The 16835-nt window shown below is 34.7% G+C and overlaps 1 protein-coding gene across 1 annotated transcript; it reads right to left on the bottom strand.

Annotated features, from left to right (window-relative positions):
- Window positions 1-10399: 10399 nt before the first annotated feature.
- On the bottom strand, window positions 10400-11119 carry LOC116186605. The gene is made up of 2 exons (XM_031514386.1): window positions 10816-11119; window positions 10400-10749 (listed from the first exon to the last, which is right to left on the bottom strand). Exons 1-2 carry the CDS (start codon window positions 10909-10911, stop codon window positions 10438-10440), a joined length of 408 nt encoding a protein of 135 aa, XP_031370246.1. The 5' UTR covers window positions 10912-11119; the 3' UTR covers window positions 10400-10437.
- Between the last annotated feature and the right edge of the window lie 5716 nt (window positions 11120-16835).

Raw genomic sequence — 16835 nt, 5'->3', positions numbered from 1 at the left:
TGTAACTAAATGTTGCAAACTCTCTGTAATCTACTAACGTTCGTTGTATCACGGAATGGGCAAATATTTACCGCGACAGAACGAGACAGAAACAACTACATATGAAAATCTACAATTGATTGAAGTGACTTGATCAACAGACGAGTCAATGTTTGCTCTCTCGTTCAACTTGGTTAGCCGCGCGTGACATTTTTCGCGCGTATTACAGTGTAATGTATCGATTTCCGATGTGTAATTAATGTCGACGCGGTAGAATTGTTACGATAATGCTGTTTACCGATGTTTAATGACAGTGCTACAGAACCATCGAAATTTCCCTGAAAATTAATTATTCATTAACTTAGCAGCGAGTTCAGTCTACGATCAGAAGAATCTGATATTACATATTGGTTGTAGATTATATTACATTATCAAATGAAATTTACTTACTATTTATTACTGGTTATTTTATATATAATATTTTATTATTCACGAGATAAATGAAAGTTCAGAAATTTTTAAATAAATTGAGAAGGAATTCAGTCATTGACTCGTAGATCTTTGTTTAGCCTCTTTTTCATTACCTTCAAAATATTGTGTAAAAATACAAAAGTATTGGAAAAAAGGAGAACCTCTCATTGAATTTTTCCTGTTTTAAATTATCGAAGAAATTATTGTTCATCGATCCTTATCGCATTTAATGAGAATTGACAATGAAGCATTCTCTAATCTGCTCCACTTCTGCCAACCGCTGGAACTAAATGGTAACGCACAAATAATCGTGGTTCGCTTAAAGCTCGAGCTCGATCAGATAACGTCAGCTATAATTTTCTTAGTTGCGGCGCGCTTTCATACGCAATTAATTTCCCAGGCGAGCTATGCGCGGCATAGTTTTGAAATCTGCTTTCGTAGGAGAAATTGAAACACGGTTATTTCGCATATAAGTACTTTATTATATCATATGCATAAATACGTACCATTAAATATGTTTCAAATTTCAATAAATCGTTTCATCAAAACTCGAATTTTTATTAATATATTGTAAAGAGTTGAGCATGTTTCTTGTTTCTTAATCTTTCGATCAATAATTTATATTTCCTACGTGATGTGAGTCAGTAGATTTAAATTAGTTCTCTTTTTCACTTTATTCGATGGTTACATTTTAAAAACTTGGAAATGATATCTTTAAAAAATTTACTTGATTTATAAGAATAGGAAATTTACTTTTCTCAATTGTGAGTGAAAAATGTATTTCATCTCAAATTTAAAATTGTTACTTTAAAAAGAAAATATCACGTTTTTGTTTCCATTTTTCTATTTCTATTTATGTTTCATGAACGTTATTATAGTCTTTTTATTGTGTACAAAGAAAATTCTTTTTAATAAAAAGATAAAAAATGTATGAATACTTTCATTATAAATTTTAATCTTTCACTCATCAAAAATATTAAGTTGATTAATATGATCAACTTGAGCATGCTATTTAATGTTTATGAAATTTCTCTCCTATATCTCGTGTATTAAATTCCGTTTATACGCGAATGAATATATTTTTCTTTTGTACTACAAAGAAATGCTTAAAATTTCATTTTCATCTTTGACCTATTTTGTTATATTAAATAAAGTTATACAACTACTTATTGTAACTTACAAATGCACGTTTGAAATTGTTGCGTTGCTATTCAGTCATTGAACACGTTGCCTCTTGTTTTCTAGAAAACAATATATATTATTACATACATCCATGCATTTTATAAATTAGTTTTATACAAGAATGAAAAGAAATGACTGAATATTTTCATAAAAATATAAAAATATATACAGCTATTATAATTATGAAAAATATTGTTGCTTATTACCAGTTTCAGAAATAAAATATTTAAAATGAGAATACCGTGAAAACTCTTTGTAATTTTATGATAAATAAAGTGCTTAATATTCAAAAACTTTTCAATCTAGAAAAGAAGAGAAACTACAATTCATTATCCTTTTTTTTTCGATAATATAATCAAAAATTAATCAGAAAAATTAACTTTGAGCTGACTTACCAAAGCTTGCCACCCTCTTAAAGCCACGACAAGAACTTTTTTTAATCTCCTCGTACATTCTATCAATTTCATCTCGTAGCCGTTGTCCACATCCGTCTTGCCACGGACCATCACCGACAAAAGAAGCGCCCTCTAGCAATTGCAGTCCCCCCTCGTCGGGAGATGCATCTGAATATCCAGTGCATACTCAGTCGGTTGATTTGTTCCGCGACCCTCCCGGTTAATCGAATGAGGCGTCGCCCAATCTTCGAGTGTACATGTATGAGCTCGTGTTCCAATCCCGGCATGCATCCTCCTCGATTCCCGTTCAGTTTAAAACGGCGAGTGGCCATTTCGCGAGGGTCCGCGAATTTACGCGCGCTGCGCGCACGTGTACAATGGGGAGAGGATCCCTCGACGAATTCCTCGAGCAGGGGGATATCCCTCCCTATGAAATTCTCCTCTCGTTCTACGCTATTGATTTTCCCCGGCGACGATTTAATTGAACCTCCCTCCTCTCTCTAATTAGAAAATTAAATCGGGAAAAACACTTGTCTCGAGTGTTGTTCTATGGGATTTTATCTAGTAATGGGAGTGACTACGAGATAGCGTTGGTTCCTGGGATGGTCGACGAGTTTGTGGATGCCACTCGATAGATAGGAATTTGGAAGGATTATAATGTTATTGGAGAGTTATTGTTATGTTTAGTAGAAAAATGTTATCGGTAAAATCTATTTAATTCGATAATATCGAAGGATCATTTTGATTTTTTAAATGAAGATATGTATATTTGGTTTTTTCTTTTTTTTTTTTTTTAGTTCATCGAATAATTGTCAGTTATATACATATATTCGATTAGTAAAACGTTAGAATCGGAAGCAATTAAACTTCCATCGGGTCAGAGTTATACGTAATTGAGTTTCAAAATAAATTTCTAGCTAAATTGAATATTTCCATCCATTAGTTTCAATTGCTAAATTTCATTCGAAATACTTTTTTATATTATTAAATTTCCTGTTGTGATGAACATATAATAACATTTTAAATAATTCTATTTTAAAATTGTGCCATTATATATAGAGATACTTTCTCTATCCCATAAGAGAAAACATTAAACGAGCAATGAAAAAGAAAATAGTCGAAATAGTATACAAGCTCTTTCGTAGTAAATCGAGATGAAAACTCGGGGGTGGAAGTATCGGTTCGAGTCGAAACGTTTCGTTTTTTCTTTTTTTTTCTTTCTTTCTCAATCCTCCTCTTTTTCCTTTCCTCTCCGTTCTGGTGTTGTAAAGGATAGAATATCGACGATGATCGACACAAAGCCGACCGATCAGCTTCTGCTACGGTTCGTCGACGTCAGAAAGGGAAAACTGGACCAGTATCTAAGAAGTTGCTGACCATTTTCCACTTTGTTCGCTTTTATGTACTCTCAATATCCGGTTACATTCGATACATACTTCGTGGTTACTGTATAAATTGGACTGCTACTCGTTTCATCGAAGACCTGTAAGAAGAATTGTAAGTTTAATTAATCAACGATTTTACAAAATTTCTTGGAACAAGTGGAAGTGAATGGAAATTCGTTTTTAAACAAATCTGTAACAAAAGTTGATTACTCATTTGTCAATATAAAATAAATGAGAAAGATAGACAAATTTAAAAAAAAAATTTGTATTTTTCGTTTCATAGAATAATTCGTGCGGGGGGATTTTTTAATATTTTCGAAATTATTATATTTTTTGACAACTTACCACATATAAATCTAAATTTAAATTAAATTGAGATTTATGTTGCGTGTATGTAAAATAATTTATGTCAAGTGTGAAAATTATGTTGCAAGAATATGCAAGTAACGTTAAAAATATATATTCCTGTTCAAAATATTATATTAAAAATAAAGATATTTTGAAACTATTTTATACTTTTCTTCATATACTAAATTATATTTATTAATTATACTTGCTATCTTGATGTAAATCATAAATTTGAAACTTTCTAGCAAAAAAAATTACTAATATATCTATATTATTATATTATTAAATCAGTAGTGCATCGAATATTTCATAAATATTCCATTTCCTATAAAGTATATATATTTTGGAGAACACATATACCATTTTCTTTCCATGCATGTCGATTTCATGCAGGTTTCAAAATACAGTATCCAAATCCAATTGATATTCGAATATCCCTTTTTCTTCTTCCTTTTTTTTTTCTTTTTTATACATATAGCATTCGTATTCGCCGATTATCATTTTATGCGTGTAACATAATCGACATTTTCCTAAACCCTCCGCAAAAACCTTTCTTGCGACGCGCGATGCTTTCTCCCAATATTACCAACCATGTCTCTCTGAGCTGTGCTCTTTCCATGAGAAAATATCGACACATCTGTCGAATAAGTATCCGGCACATCTGTTGTTACGTTTCTATTTATTGAACGTATTATATGACCGATCGCCTTACGATTTTTCAGTTAAACCATCTTCTCCAATATTATTCCATCTTCTTTATACACTTTGAAAAATCTTATCGAATCATCTAATTCAAGGTAATAATTCTTAATTTATACTTAATTTATACGGGGTGAATTAAAGTATAATCACTCTAAATAATTCATAAATGTATAAAAGAAAATTTCTCGTTTAAAATGCAGAAGCGTAGCATAATGGCCAAATTTTATGAATTTAAATAGGAGAAGAAAATGTTGATTTACAGGTTTATTAAAATTTTGTCATTGAAAAATATAAAATACAAAGAATTGTAATTATTCAGAATGATTATTTGGGAACATCTTAACTGAAAATTATAATTATAAGCAATATTTTTTTTTTGCAATAACTAAATAAAAATCTATATCGATTAAAATCTATTTGCAAAAATATGTATTTACTTACGTCTTCCTTTATACGTTTATAACATTTTTTTTTGCATATAGCAAATAATTCGATTAAATTTAATTATTCCGTTACGATTCTTATCCTCCAAAATATCGAATTTCCTCGAAGAAAGTATTTATCCCAAGAAAACACAAAATGGACAGTATCGTTATCCCCGCCTAGGGAGCAACAAATGAGTTTAATTTTAGTTGTATTTCAATGAAAAGGGCAATTCTCCGGTGGCTGTGCATCCATCATGGAGAATAACGTGAGCCGGCCGGTGGGATTAGCATGGATATGACTGAATTATACAGAGACTATGCGCCAGACTGCGTGTACCATACGCCACTCTCTCATTCGTCCTCTACCCCTCTCGGCGCTGTCTTTCTGACTCTCGAGCTTCTGCCTCTCCGGAGAGCCGTCATTTCAAACTGGCTGTACGATGTTTAATATACCGGTAATGCGGTAAGCTTTGCAACGTACGCGAAATAGTGTCGACTGGACGGATCCTTTGTGATTGAATTTATTTATACTGTAAACAAAACATGAAAATAATTATGAATCTTGAATATTGTCCTTTGTTCTTATACGATTATATATATATTTTGCTTTTGAAATTACAAAAAGATAACAAAGTAGGGGGTGAGTTTTGACTCTCTACGATGTTCGAGGAATTAATCACGTGACAAGAAAAAGTATTTTATAATTTATCTAATTTTTCTAAAAATAAATTCCAATTTCTTCATTCCCAAAATCTTATTATACAAAAACAATGAAAAATTATTCCACGTTTAAATTATCTATTAAATATTCTTCATGCATCATCTCACTTACCTCACCTTCCTCTGATCCACAATTCTGAAAACAGTTCTTTCACAATTCTTTCTTATTCCATAACTAAGCTCAAAATAACCATCGATCTCGCAACAAACGAAAGCCAGCAAGCCGTCGGTGGCACGTTCCTCTCGTCCTTGAGAAATCTCATTGGATCTTTTTCGGCGCGAAGGAAACCGTGCTACTTCGAAAACTTCTCCTCCCCTTTTCCTCGACCCCTCGTGGACGAAAAGTTCAGGCCGCTCGGGTCAAGAGGATTCGACATCGTTGAACGGATGGTTCGTGGTGGTGCTCGTACTCGACTAACAAGAAAGAAAGAGAAAGAGAGAGAATCAGAAGGAGAGATCGACGGAAAGAGGGGCGAAAGAGACGAAAAGAGGGGCGAACGAGGAAGAGGAGGAATGGTAGGTGTAGGGTGAGGCTTATCCCTTATCGTAAAGCGAGTTTAGACGTAGACGGGCCGAAGCCAGCTCTGTATTTCCCCGGAGCTCCGCAAAGTCCGTATAGGAAATCAAGTTAAATTTGTTGAGCCGATAAGGGCAGTAGAGGTAGAGGTTGGTGTGGCGTGGGTTCGGCTGATGGAGGGGGACAACGACGGGGTTGGAATCGGGCTCGATAACGGGCGAAAGCTGTCTTTATGTACCACCACCATGGAGGTGCAACCTAACGTTCGCTCTCGTTCTACCCTCTTTCACTTTCCATTCTCCTATCTCGCCTCCTCTGCCACCCTTTCCACCTTTCTCTCTTTCTCTTTCTCTCTCTCTCCCTCTCTCTTCCTCTCTCGTGTTAACATTTCGGCGTTCGTAGGAGAATACGCGTGAACCGCCGCAGCAGGAAATCCCGATCGGCCGTGGAAAGCTCGATCTGCGAACATCGATTGATTCCTCGTGAATTCTATCGCCACCCTCTTCCCTGCAATGGCATTGCCAACGGTGGAAAGCGATCGAGAGACGGACGACTTTGCTCGTGGAAAGGCAGTGCCGGGCCGGGAATTAGCTGTACGCCCGTTGACGTGCAAAGCCCGTTCCCGATGTCGATTCCGACCGTAAAATCCAGTCGGCGACGTGCGCCGTGTCACGATTACCCGCACTTGGCCACCGCACACCGGCCTCCCCGCCCCACCGATAATTCCTGCTGATCGTCGCATTATTTATGAAGCCCGGTGTGATACCGAATCGATTGAGATCCACTTTTACGCAAAATCGCGGCAACGTTCGTTCGTTCTTTCACGTTTGGTACGCCTGGCTCTCGACTAATTTTCGTTTCGTTTCGTTTCGTTTTGAGATTATCTCGATGAGACTCGAGCCAAATTGAAATTCGATCGGTGTTGCTTGTCTCGTTTGTTTGAGGATTATTTGTTATTATTATTATTATTATTATTTGGCGACGAAGGCATAGATTTGAGTACGCGGGAAATTAGAATTAATGCGTTGCGTTATGAAAATAATTGTACAATTGTGGAATAAAATGGTAAAATACGAGAGAGAAAAATTTGTTCTTTAATATTTGCAACTAATTATATCAAAATTTGAATTTCATTAATTTAAACCCTTATTGTACAAGGGTAGTTAATTGTACAAGGCAAACGATACGTGGAAATCATTATTTGCATCGATTTCATAAATTCTTGTTTAATAATTTTGCAAGAATATAATTTTTGTTTTTAACGGAAACATGTTTTCATTGTGTAAAAATAATTTTGAATGAAGAATATTTGTATTACGTTTTACGAATAAATTGAATAAATGAAATTTACCATGCTATTTTTAATTTCTTGTTTATATTTTATCATTTATATATTCATTTTAAAATATTAATTGATAATATGATAAAAATAAAAATTAAACGATTAAATAATACCATATTATTCCAAGAACACATTTAAAGTAAAATAAAAACTTCAAAATCTTTGTGGAATTTAAAAAATATTAGTTTCGTCAATATTATATTTTGCAAAATAAATCTGAAAGATTGGAAGCAATTTTTTTTCATTTTTGAATAGGATATGATATGCAAATTTGATCTTATCCTAATGTGTGATTATATAGTTTTTAATCCATTTTTTAATAATTTTTTTAATAAAACAGATAAAAATAAAATGTTAAACAGAACGGTGATACTTTCTCTTGTATTTTTTTTTTCTTTTGTTTCATCCCTTCTGGTGAGAACGAATGGAAATTTGATGGAAATGTTGGTCATTTCACTGATTTATTCAGTTTCTCTTGTACGAATATACCATTGTTGATTACTGTCGTTAGTGATCGAATTAATGGCTCGAGAATAAATTGATAATTAGACACGTACGTTGTTCAGAGGCTATCGATGTACATAATTTATCACAGAAAATTAGACTGCTAATGGAATCGCTTAACGCCGCTAAGAGAATTAGAAATAGAAACTGTGCACATAAGTTAAATAAGTTATTGCACAATTGATTACATAATGGTAATATTGAATTATCAAGTAGAATTTTTATTTGCTTTTATAAAATAAGATTTAAGATCTATCATTATAAATTATATAATTGAATGGCTTGAATGGACTGAAACAAATACTCAAGATTAATGTTTCTATTCTCATTACAAATTTTGAAAGATATAGAAATGAAAAAATAGAAAATTGAAAAAGATTATTACCTTACTCTATATTCATATTTTCTTTTTATTACAAATTATCAAACTGCAACGAAAGTTACACATAACTCTCTCTCCAATTCCCTTTAATTTATTTAATATCCAAACAATGTTTAATTATTCAAATCAATCCATTGCACGCTTAATACAAAATTCACATGCTTGAAACAAGTAAAATTAAAATATTAATAATAAAAATAGTTAATAATATCGAATTTAAAAATTATAAATACTTTATTTACCATGTATTTTTCGCTTGTTCGAAAAGAAAAATTCCTTTTCCATCCACGACTCTTCGACAATATATACGTTTAAAACAGAAAGGAAGTCGTAAATCGGCATATTCCTGCGGATGTGACATAGCTCATTCCATGGAGTGGCCCACTTTCCGGATCCACTGTTGAAAATTATCATCGTCCGGGAATACTTGTAGCTAGTTAATTAAAAAACGTGGTACACGAGCCACGGTGGCTCGTTGTCATTGAAACGTTGCCAAAAATTTTATTTCCGCCGAGGCCGCCGCCGGCCACACTTCCGTCGTGCAAACATTCAAAAGCCGGACCACCGTTCGCTCTCTTCCCCAGTTTTTTTCGAATTTTGCATTGAAACGCAATTACCCAAAATATCTATATTTCAATTCCGTTTCACTAGCCTATTTTCCTTGGCAAATTGTACGTTTCGTTACAATGAGAAATTTTCCGGATACAATAGCTGTATTAAATATATATATTTGCTTAGTTTCTTACAATTATTTGATTTGTATTGATTCCTATGCGAGAATAGAATCAATATTAAATTAATAATGAAATTAGCGAAACTGAAATTTAATTCTTATAGTGTAAGAATACGCGCTGGCCTGAAATTATATAACTTTCATTATTTATTTTTCAAAAGTTGAAAATTAAAAAGAAATCTAAAATATTTTTCCAAACCATTGCTTCACGAATGAAACTATAGCAATATTAAAACGTTTCATCTAACAAGGAAGTACTTTCTACAGATATCCAATACTCAATCTTCCCAACAGGCATGCATTAATCAACGCGATAAAAATAAAAATCGAGTTATACGTCTCTACGTCCGAAACACTTGGTCGAATCTTCACGTACAACGTTACACATAGACCCGTTCGACACAAGACATTAAGCTAATGGTTATTCCCGCCCGAATTTTTTCCCCGTTTTTCCCCGTTTAATACGATCGAACGAGGGGCATCGAGGCTGCACACAAAGCGCAACCCTCGACCGCAGCAGTCTGATACACGGGCCGAAGAAAAATGTGCGGATGGACGTGGTGGCCGCGCCTAAGATCGCCGCCGGACGCGGCAAGCGGCCAGGAAAAAAAGAGGGAAGGAGAACGAAGGAAGGAGAGAGAGAAAGAGAGGAGCAAGAGGGGGAGAGGCAACGGTGGAAACGGAGGGAAGAATCTCGGGGCGGTTCGTTCACAGGAATATTTAGCCAACTTTAATTAGCATAATGAACTATCGTCCAAAGTGCGGTTACTAATTCGGCTACCCACGGCCGCAGGGATGGATGAGGTCGCGTAATCCGCGGCCGTTCGAAGATAGGGGTTGGTGCCGCGTGCCAGGTAATCGTCGAAAGCCCGAAGAATTCGTGGCATACTTGTCGTTGCATAACTGTCTCTCTTCTGGAACGAACAATTTTATTATTAGTCTCCCGGGAATGCGAGGCGTCCAGATAAAATTCACATTGTGTGAAATCGCGAACAGGTAACCGTGATTCACCTTTGGTTGCTTCCGGATTAATTTTTTAATTAATTAGCGATATGATATCTCGTTACAGAGTTATGCTTCGCTCGTATCGTGGTCTCACTTGTTCAAGTCGTGTATTAAATTTTTAGAAACTGATTGATAATACACTGTTTTTTTGTTTTTTTTTTTTAGAAAAAATTCAATTACGAGGATTATAATATAATTAAAGTTTTCTACTGAATATTAGGAATTCAAGGGGAAATTTAAAAGAATTTTCTTAGATTCATTTCTGAATTAAAAATATTCGTAATATAATAGAGAAATCTAAAGGATTCTTTCTATTCGAAAACTTTAAAAAAACCGTTGATATTCAATCACCAAAAATTATGGCATAATTCCTCATACCATTTGACTTTCAAATCTGACCGCAATGCTGACGAAACTTCAAAGTAATTTTTCATTTTCTTTCTCTCACTGTCGCAAATACTCTCAAAATTATTCTCTGTATAATCTTGTGAAACCTTACTCGGCCCTACAAACATTCTTCTACTTTCCACATACTTTCCGAAAAAAAGGAAGAGAACAAGCAGCTTCCATTTCTCCCTATCGTCGCCGCATAATAAAAAAGAGTTTCTAACAGTTCGAGCCCTTTCAACGATGCAAAATAGAGTCGTTCGCTTAGTGGCCTATAACAAAAGACAGGGTCCGCTGTGAACAAAGAGGCAAGCACCGACCAATGAAACCATGCTTACCACGATGCAAACGCGATAGCCGTTCCATCTTCCCTTCCCTCTCGCAGTTGCATGCACACCATTCCGCCATTTCCCTGCCGCAAAGGTAAGCTGCATTACTACTGACTGTCTCCTTCCGCCAAGTTATTGCCGCGATCTGTTGCTCTATGGTCCGTGAAGCTCAGCAATAACGTAACCTTCTTACCAATGCCTGCATCCAATCCTCTATCGTTGTCCATACAAGAATCACGGACTCGCCCCGGATGCAGCTCGCGTAAATCTTGCAAAAGGGTTTTGCCAATGGCGACGATACCGATGGTGGCGCTGTTGTTGTAGCGGCAGCAACGAGCAACCGTGGTCGCAGGAGCCACGTTGTAGCAACCTTTGCTCTTCCAGTTCGAGGAAGGGGCCTTCATTTGGTTTAGTTTTGCTTCTTCTCCTCGGCTAGTTTAATTACTAAATTGACCTCGACAGATTCACTGGATGGCATCCCACCATTGATTCGATTCAACCTTCCCGCAATCCTCTCGAAAGAATTCGCGATAAAGGGATGAGAGAGGTCCTATTCCCATCGCTTTTGGAATGCACATACTTTTGGATGCACATAGTTGCACAAAAGGAATCTGTTTTTCCTGATTCTCTAAATCAAAAGTTCTGGAATGACTCGTGGTGGTGTATGTAAATGAAACGAGGATTGCTCGTAATTCCCCTCGAATAAAAATCACGAATAAGAGGGATTCTATTGTACGAATAATTATCTTCACTTATAGAAGACACCAGTTATATCGACGAACGAGCGTGCCAGAATTAAAAAAGGAAATGCATCCCCTCTTTCCGCCCAATCTGTGCGATTCTGTTCACGAGATTTCTCTCCACCAATGAAAATGAATTTCGAGAAAAAGTAAAGTGGCAAGTACACGTTCAGAATACCGACGATATTACGAGCTCTCGTCGATCGATGGAGGCCGCGGTGGGGAATGAGATTCTCTTTAAAGGAGCGAGATTTAGCAAAGGCGAAGATATTTGTCGGTACGTTCATCTTCGCGCGACATCTCCTCGAGACGAGATGCAGTGAGACCGCGGTCGGGAAATTAGCGTGAAATTGTGTCCCGGCTAATGCGAGTTTCATTCGGCAAGGGGATTAAATTCCGACGCACAGCCGCCTACCCGCGTTTTATTGCGTGGGTAAATGAAAATTCGAGGAGTTGCGAATTGGCAGCAGGAAGAATATACATTGGATGGGGATGGTTGATGTTGATTTAACGACGCGTTCGTTTCGGTGCAGGAAGATGATTGCGTCGTATAAATATTATTTCTTGTTTGTATGTTTTCTTTTTGATGATGAGACTTATTGCGGTATTTTAATCCAGGAATCTAAGCGCTTGGATGTACTGTAAATAATATTTCTTCCCATTGCTTTCACAAGAATCATGATCGAATCCCTTTGCATGCAATGATACGCGTTAAAAATTCTTGAAAAATGTAAAACGAATGATTGTAAAATTGTCACGTGACGGAGTTCTATTCTACATCTGCACATTTCGAGTATAATTCTTCGTAGGATAAGATTTGGCCACGAATTCGCAATTTTACTACGTCGTAGCCACGTTCATAGATCATGGTTGATATTATGAATAGAAGAATCGATACGATGTTTCGTACGATAAAAATGTTTTATCAACGGGGTATCGATATATCAAACGCTGTAAGAGGTTCATTGAACCGGCTGTGTTGTGACCATAAAGAGAAATAACAGGCTTTTCTATTTTATTATCTTGGACGTATTCGTTATGGGTAATACACAAAATCCTGGAATAATGGGAACGAGATCCTAGAGCTCGCTAGATTTGTCTTTCTCGGCGGTCGAATAACGACGATTTTCTTTAACCACAGAATTTCGTTCTTTTTTTTTTTCCTCCATCTGGTCTCTAATTTTTCAAATGCAACACGTACTATCGAAGAATTTTATGATATAACTTCAAACGAATATCGTTTTGTTTAAACAGTTTTATTTGTCGAGCATACCAAGAAAAATAATAGACTTCTTATTTCATAAATACAAAAACAAAATACGCAAGAAATTTTCAATTTTTAATTAGTGAGATTTAGAACTAATAAAATTTTTCAAAATAGAAATTTTTCTTTATTTCCACTTCATCTTTCATCTTTCGTCCCGATATTCAATGTTACGCGAAGCTCTCGCCATCTAGCTTCATCCGGTGCGATTAAATCGGCTTTGCACAACTTTGCAACACGCATATCTTTTGTTTCAATCGTCACACAACTTCAACCTTCTTCATCCACACCGTGAGCTTAGATTAGAAACCCTTAGAATTCCCAATAATTCGCTTATTAGCATTGTCCTCGCGTGCGTGGGGACCTTTTAAACGCGTCCCCTCGAAGCGGGGACGAGCTTTACGATCGCTCCATACTTTCCGCTCGTAATTCAAAACGGACGCGGGAAACGTGCGGCCGTTCGTAATGGAGATTCAACGCGTACAACGGGCGCCGTTATGAGCGGCGCCGTTCCGCGACACGCGCGGCTTTTACCCGAGCTTAATTAATATTCCGCGTGTAAACGGGCGGCATGCAGTTTCGACGATTTTTGTGCGTTTACGCAAACCGACCGTTTATAGCCTGGTCACGATCTCTGGACGCCGACAAAAAAAAATTGTATCTCCTTTCGTGAGAAGGGGGAGGGAGGCTATTGGTAAGAAACAGGATTTGCAAGGATGGGAAGATGGAATAATGAAACGAGAATTATCGTGTCTTGTTCAATGTGGAATGATTTGATTTTTCTTTTTTTAATTATGTAAAAATAAAATATACTATAATATATTTCCATTATCATGGATCATTATATCACATCCTCATTTTTCTAAAAAAAAGTCACAATTTTCTGACAAACTTATATATTCGTATTCGTTCCATTTGTTATTTAATAATTTTTTTACTTGCTTAAATTTTTTTTTAAGCAAATTATTTTCATGGTGAAAAATTGTCAGAAAATTGACGTACGATATCGAAACGCACGATTTTTATTAACTCGTTTTTAATATCAGCACATGGAAAGCGATGGTCTCATCGTGGCGATACTGTCAAAACAAGAGCCGGCGTTTTCGATCCCGGTTTAAATTCAACGCGATATAATCTATTGTAATTGAAAATTATGCCGCACGACTGAGCCACGTGGAAAGCCTACCCGTATCCCCTATCAGAATTCGCTTTGTTCGCGAAAGAAATGAAAAAATTCCGTTGGAACAAAGGGATTCGATTTCCCTTCCTTATAAATCGGGGAGCCTATTTTTTCTTTTTCTTTTTTTTATCACAAGCAGTAATTAATCTCAGATCTCGTCGGGGATATTATACGTAGCACGAGAAGCAATAGAGTGTGAAATGAAGAAGAGAACAAAAAACTCAATACCTTTTATTCAATAATTTAATACGAATATCTATATTTGATTGACGAATCCACGAAACAACTTTATTATATTAAAATGTTTTTTATCCAACCTATAATAAACCTAGTCAATAATTATTAAACATTTGCATATATCAAACTACTGATTAAACTATAATATTTCACTTATACTCTTAAATTTTTTCATGAGCATAAATATTCTCTTTATCACCGCATATATATATATATACAATTTAATAGTAAATCATGACTACACGTTACATAATAAAACAAGAAAACAACATGACACCAAGTTGAAAAAAAATTCATTAACATTCCTCACCTTGGAGAGAGCGCATTTAATTAATAAAGTAATCTAGAAAGTAACACCTCGGAGGCCTCACACTCCTTCCTCTTAAAACTCATTGTGAACATAATCATGAAACAAGGGAAACATTTAGAAATGGCAGCTCAGCAGGGATTCTAATAAAGACAATACGGGTGCACGGCCGGACGCGAGCAACACGTGGTGGCTGGAGGTGGTTGAATTAAATTGCAGCTAAGATGAAAATATGAGAATTAATGTCGTTCTCGAATCTCGAGTTTACGCAACCACCGGAAACACTCTACCGGAAATTGCAATCGCGACAAGGAGGATCTGGTTGGAACGAAACGTTTAATTAGCAAAAGTAGTCGTTACACGTTTGCAATTTAACCTTCTAATGGTGGAAAGTAGGTTCAGTTAACCCTTGATTATCCGTAAGAAGACTTTTTAATGGATACGTAACGGTTTTGATGGTATAATTTAACTAAAAATTTCGCGTTAACTCGCCTCATTACGCTTAAACGTACGAGTGAAACGCTCTCTGGTGGTTTAATAGTGAAGCAAACTATCTGTGATGCGTTTTAAATTAATCATGTTTAGATGATTAAGTTGATTCAATAAATTGTAGGGTAAAACGTAGCGTTCGTTTAACGATGAATTAAAAGCTTTAGAAGATATATATATATTTTTTTTTATCAAGACTTGTAAGGGATGATCGTAATTTTTTGAAAAGATTGCCCGAAAGATAATTGATAATTAACTTTTAAAATATCTTTATAAAATTTTTAAATAATTTAAAGTTGTTTTTTAATTCTTTCTCTTATTAAAATTTGAAAAGTTGATTGTTAACTATATCGTTATTTTTTCTCTGCACACTTTTAAAAAGTGAAAGAAATATTAATTAAAAATACGAAAGAAAATCTGTGAACTTTCAATAATAGATTGTTATTTTATCTATTTATTTTACTAATTTTTTTTATTATATAGAAATTTAATAATAATCTTTACGTTCGTAAGTTTTTATATCACGATTCATTGTTCTAGTTATAATAAAATTTTTTAAGATTATCGTGTATATGATATTTCGAAAATGCACGTAAATTCCATTAAGACTTTTCTCAATACCGATTATGTAAAAGTTTAAAATAATTTTAATCCTAAATATAGAGTTTGATTGTATTTTAATAATACAATACCAAGCTTAACGGACGTAAAAAGGGTATCGATAAAATAAAAATATAACAAAGTCTTCGATACGTTAAACGTATTTGATTAAACGTTGTTCCCTTGTTGATAACTTCGATAATTGCAATGCTGACCTATTTAATGAATGAAATTAATCCCATTTCGATACAAACTTCAAATGTAATATCCGAGAAATGAAAAGTTATACATGTATCGATATAATCCCTACATTTTTTTAACTATAAATCGAAAAAGAGACCAAAAAAAAGAAGCATCATGTTAACAAAAAAATATCACTGAACCAAAAATTTTTCCCACATATGGATTATATATCTCCTAACCAGATTTTATTTAACTATTCGAATCGTTTCGAAGCCTACATCGTTTCATTTGCCTACACATTTTCAAACATCGAAAAAACAAAAAAAAAAAGTATCAAAAAAGCACCATTGCATTAAAATCGCCATCACCTTTCTGAAAAAAAAGTGGAATGAAATTAATGAGATATATTTCAAACAATAAAGCTCATATTAAACAGATATTAACTTCATTTTAAAAAGATGTAAAAACTAATACATACAATTCTAATTTCAACAATCGTTATACTATCTCTACTTACCTATACGTTTATCTGATGAAATATTTCATTTTAATTCCAAAATGAAAATTCCAAAAAATTCCAGGCAAATACATACGGTTCATTCTTAAATCCAAACTTAGTCGAACGAAATGAATCGACTGATGGACGATGACTATTGACATCCACCTGAACCTTCACCAAAGGTTTTCGAATTTTTTTTCTTTTAAAGCATCATTGCATTAAAATCACCATCATCTTTCTGAAAAAAAAAAATGGAATGAAATTAATGGGATATATTTCAAACAATAAAGCTCATATTAAACAGATATTAACTTCATTTTAAAAAGATGTAAAAACTAATATATACAATTCTAATCTCAGCTATCTCTTCCAAAAAATTCCAGGGAGATACATACGATTCATTATTAAATCCAAAATTAGTCGAACGATTGATGGACGACGACCATTGACATCCTTCTGAACTTTCACCAAAGATTTTCGAAATCTTTTTTTTTTTCTTTTTTTTTTTAACGCAACCCGATGCTTTTTCT

This window comes from Apis dorsata, unplaced genomic scaffold, assembly GCF_000469605.1.
Source record: "Apis dorsata unplaced genomic scaffold, Apis dorsata 1.3 scaffold_44, whole genome shotgun sequence".
NCBI lineage: Eukaryota > Metazoa > Arthropoda > Insecta > Hymenoptera > Apidae > Apis > Apis dorsata.
This window is presented reverse-complemented; position numbering and strand designations above follow the sequence as displayed.

Excerpts from the sequence above, each read along its gene's own strand:
- LOC116186605 (XM_031514386.1), bottom strand. The coding sequence starts at position 10,911 with ATGCAGCTTACCTTTGCGGCAGGGAAATGGCGGAATGGTGTGCATGCA. Across the intron at positions 10,750-10,815 it reads GCTATCGCGTTTGCATCGTG|GCCACTAAGCGAACGACTCT; the intron begins GTAAGCATGGTT and ends CTTTTGTTATAG.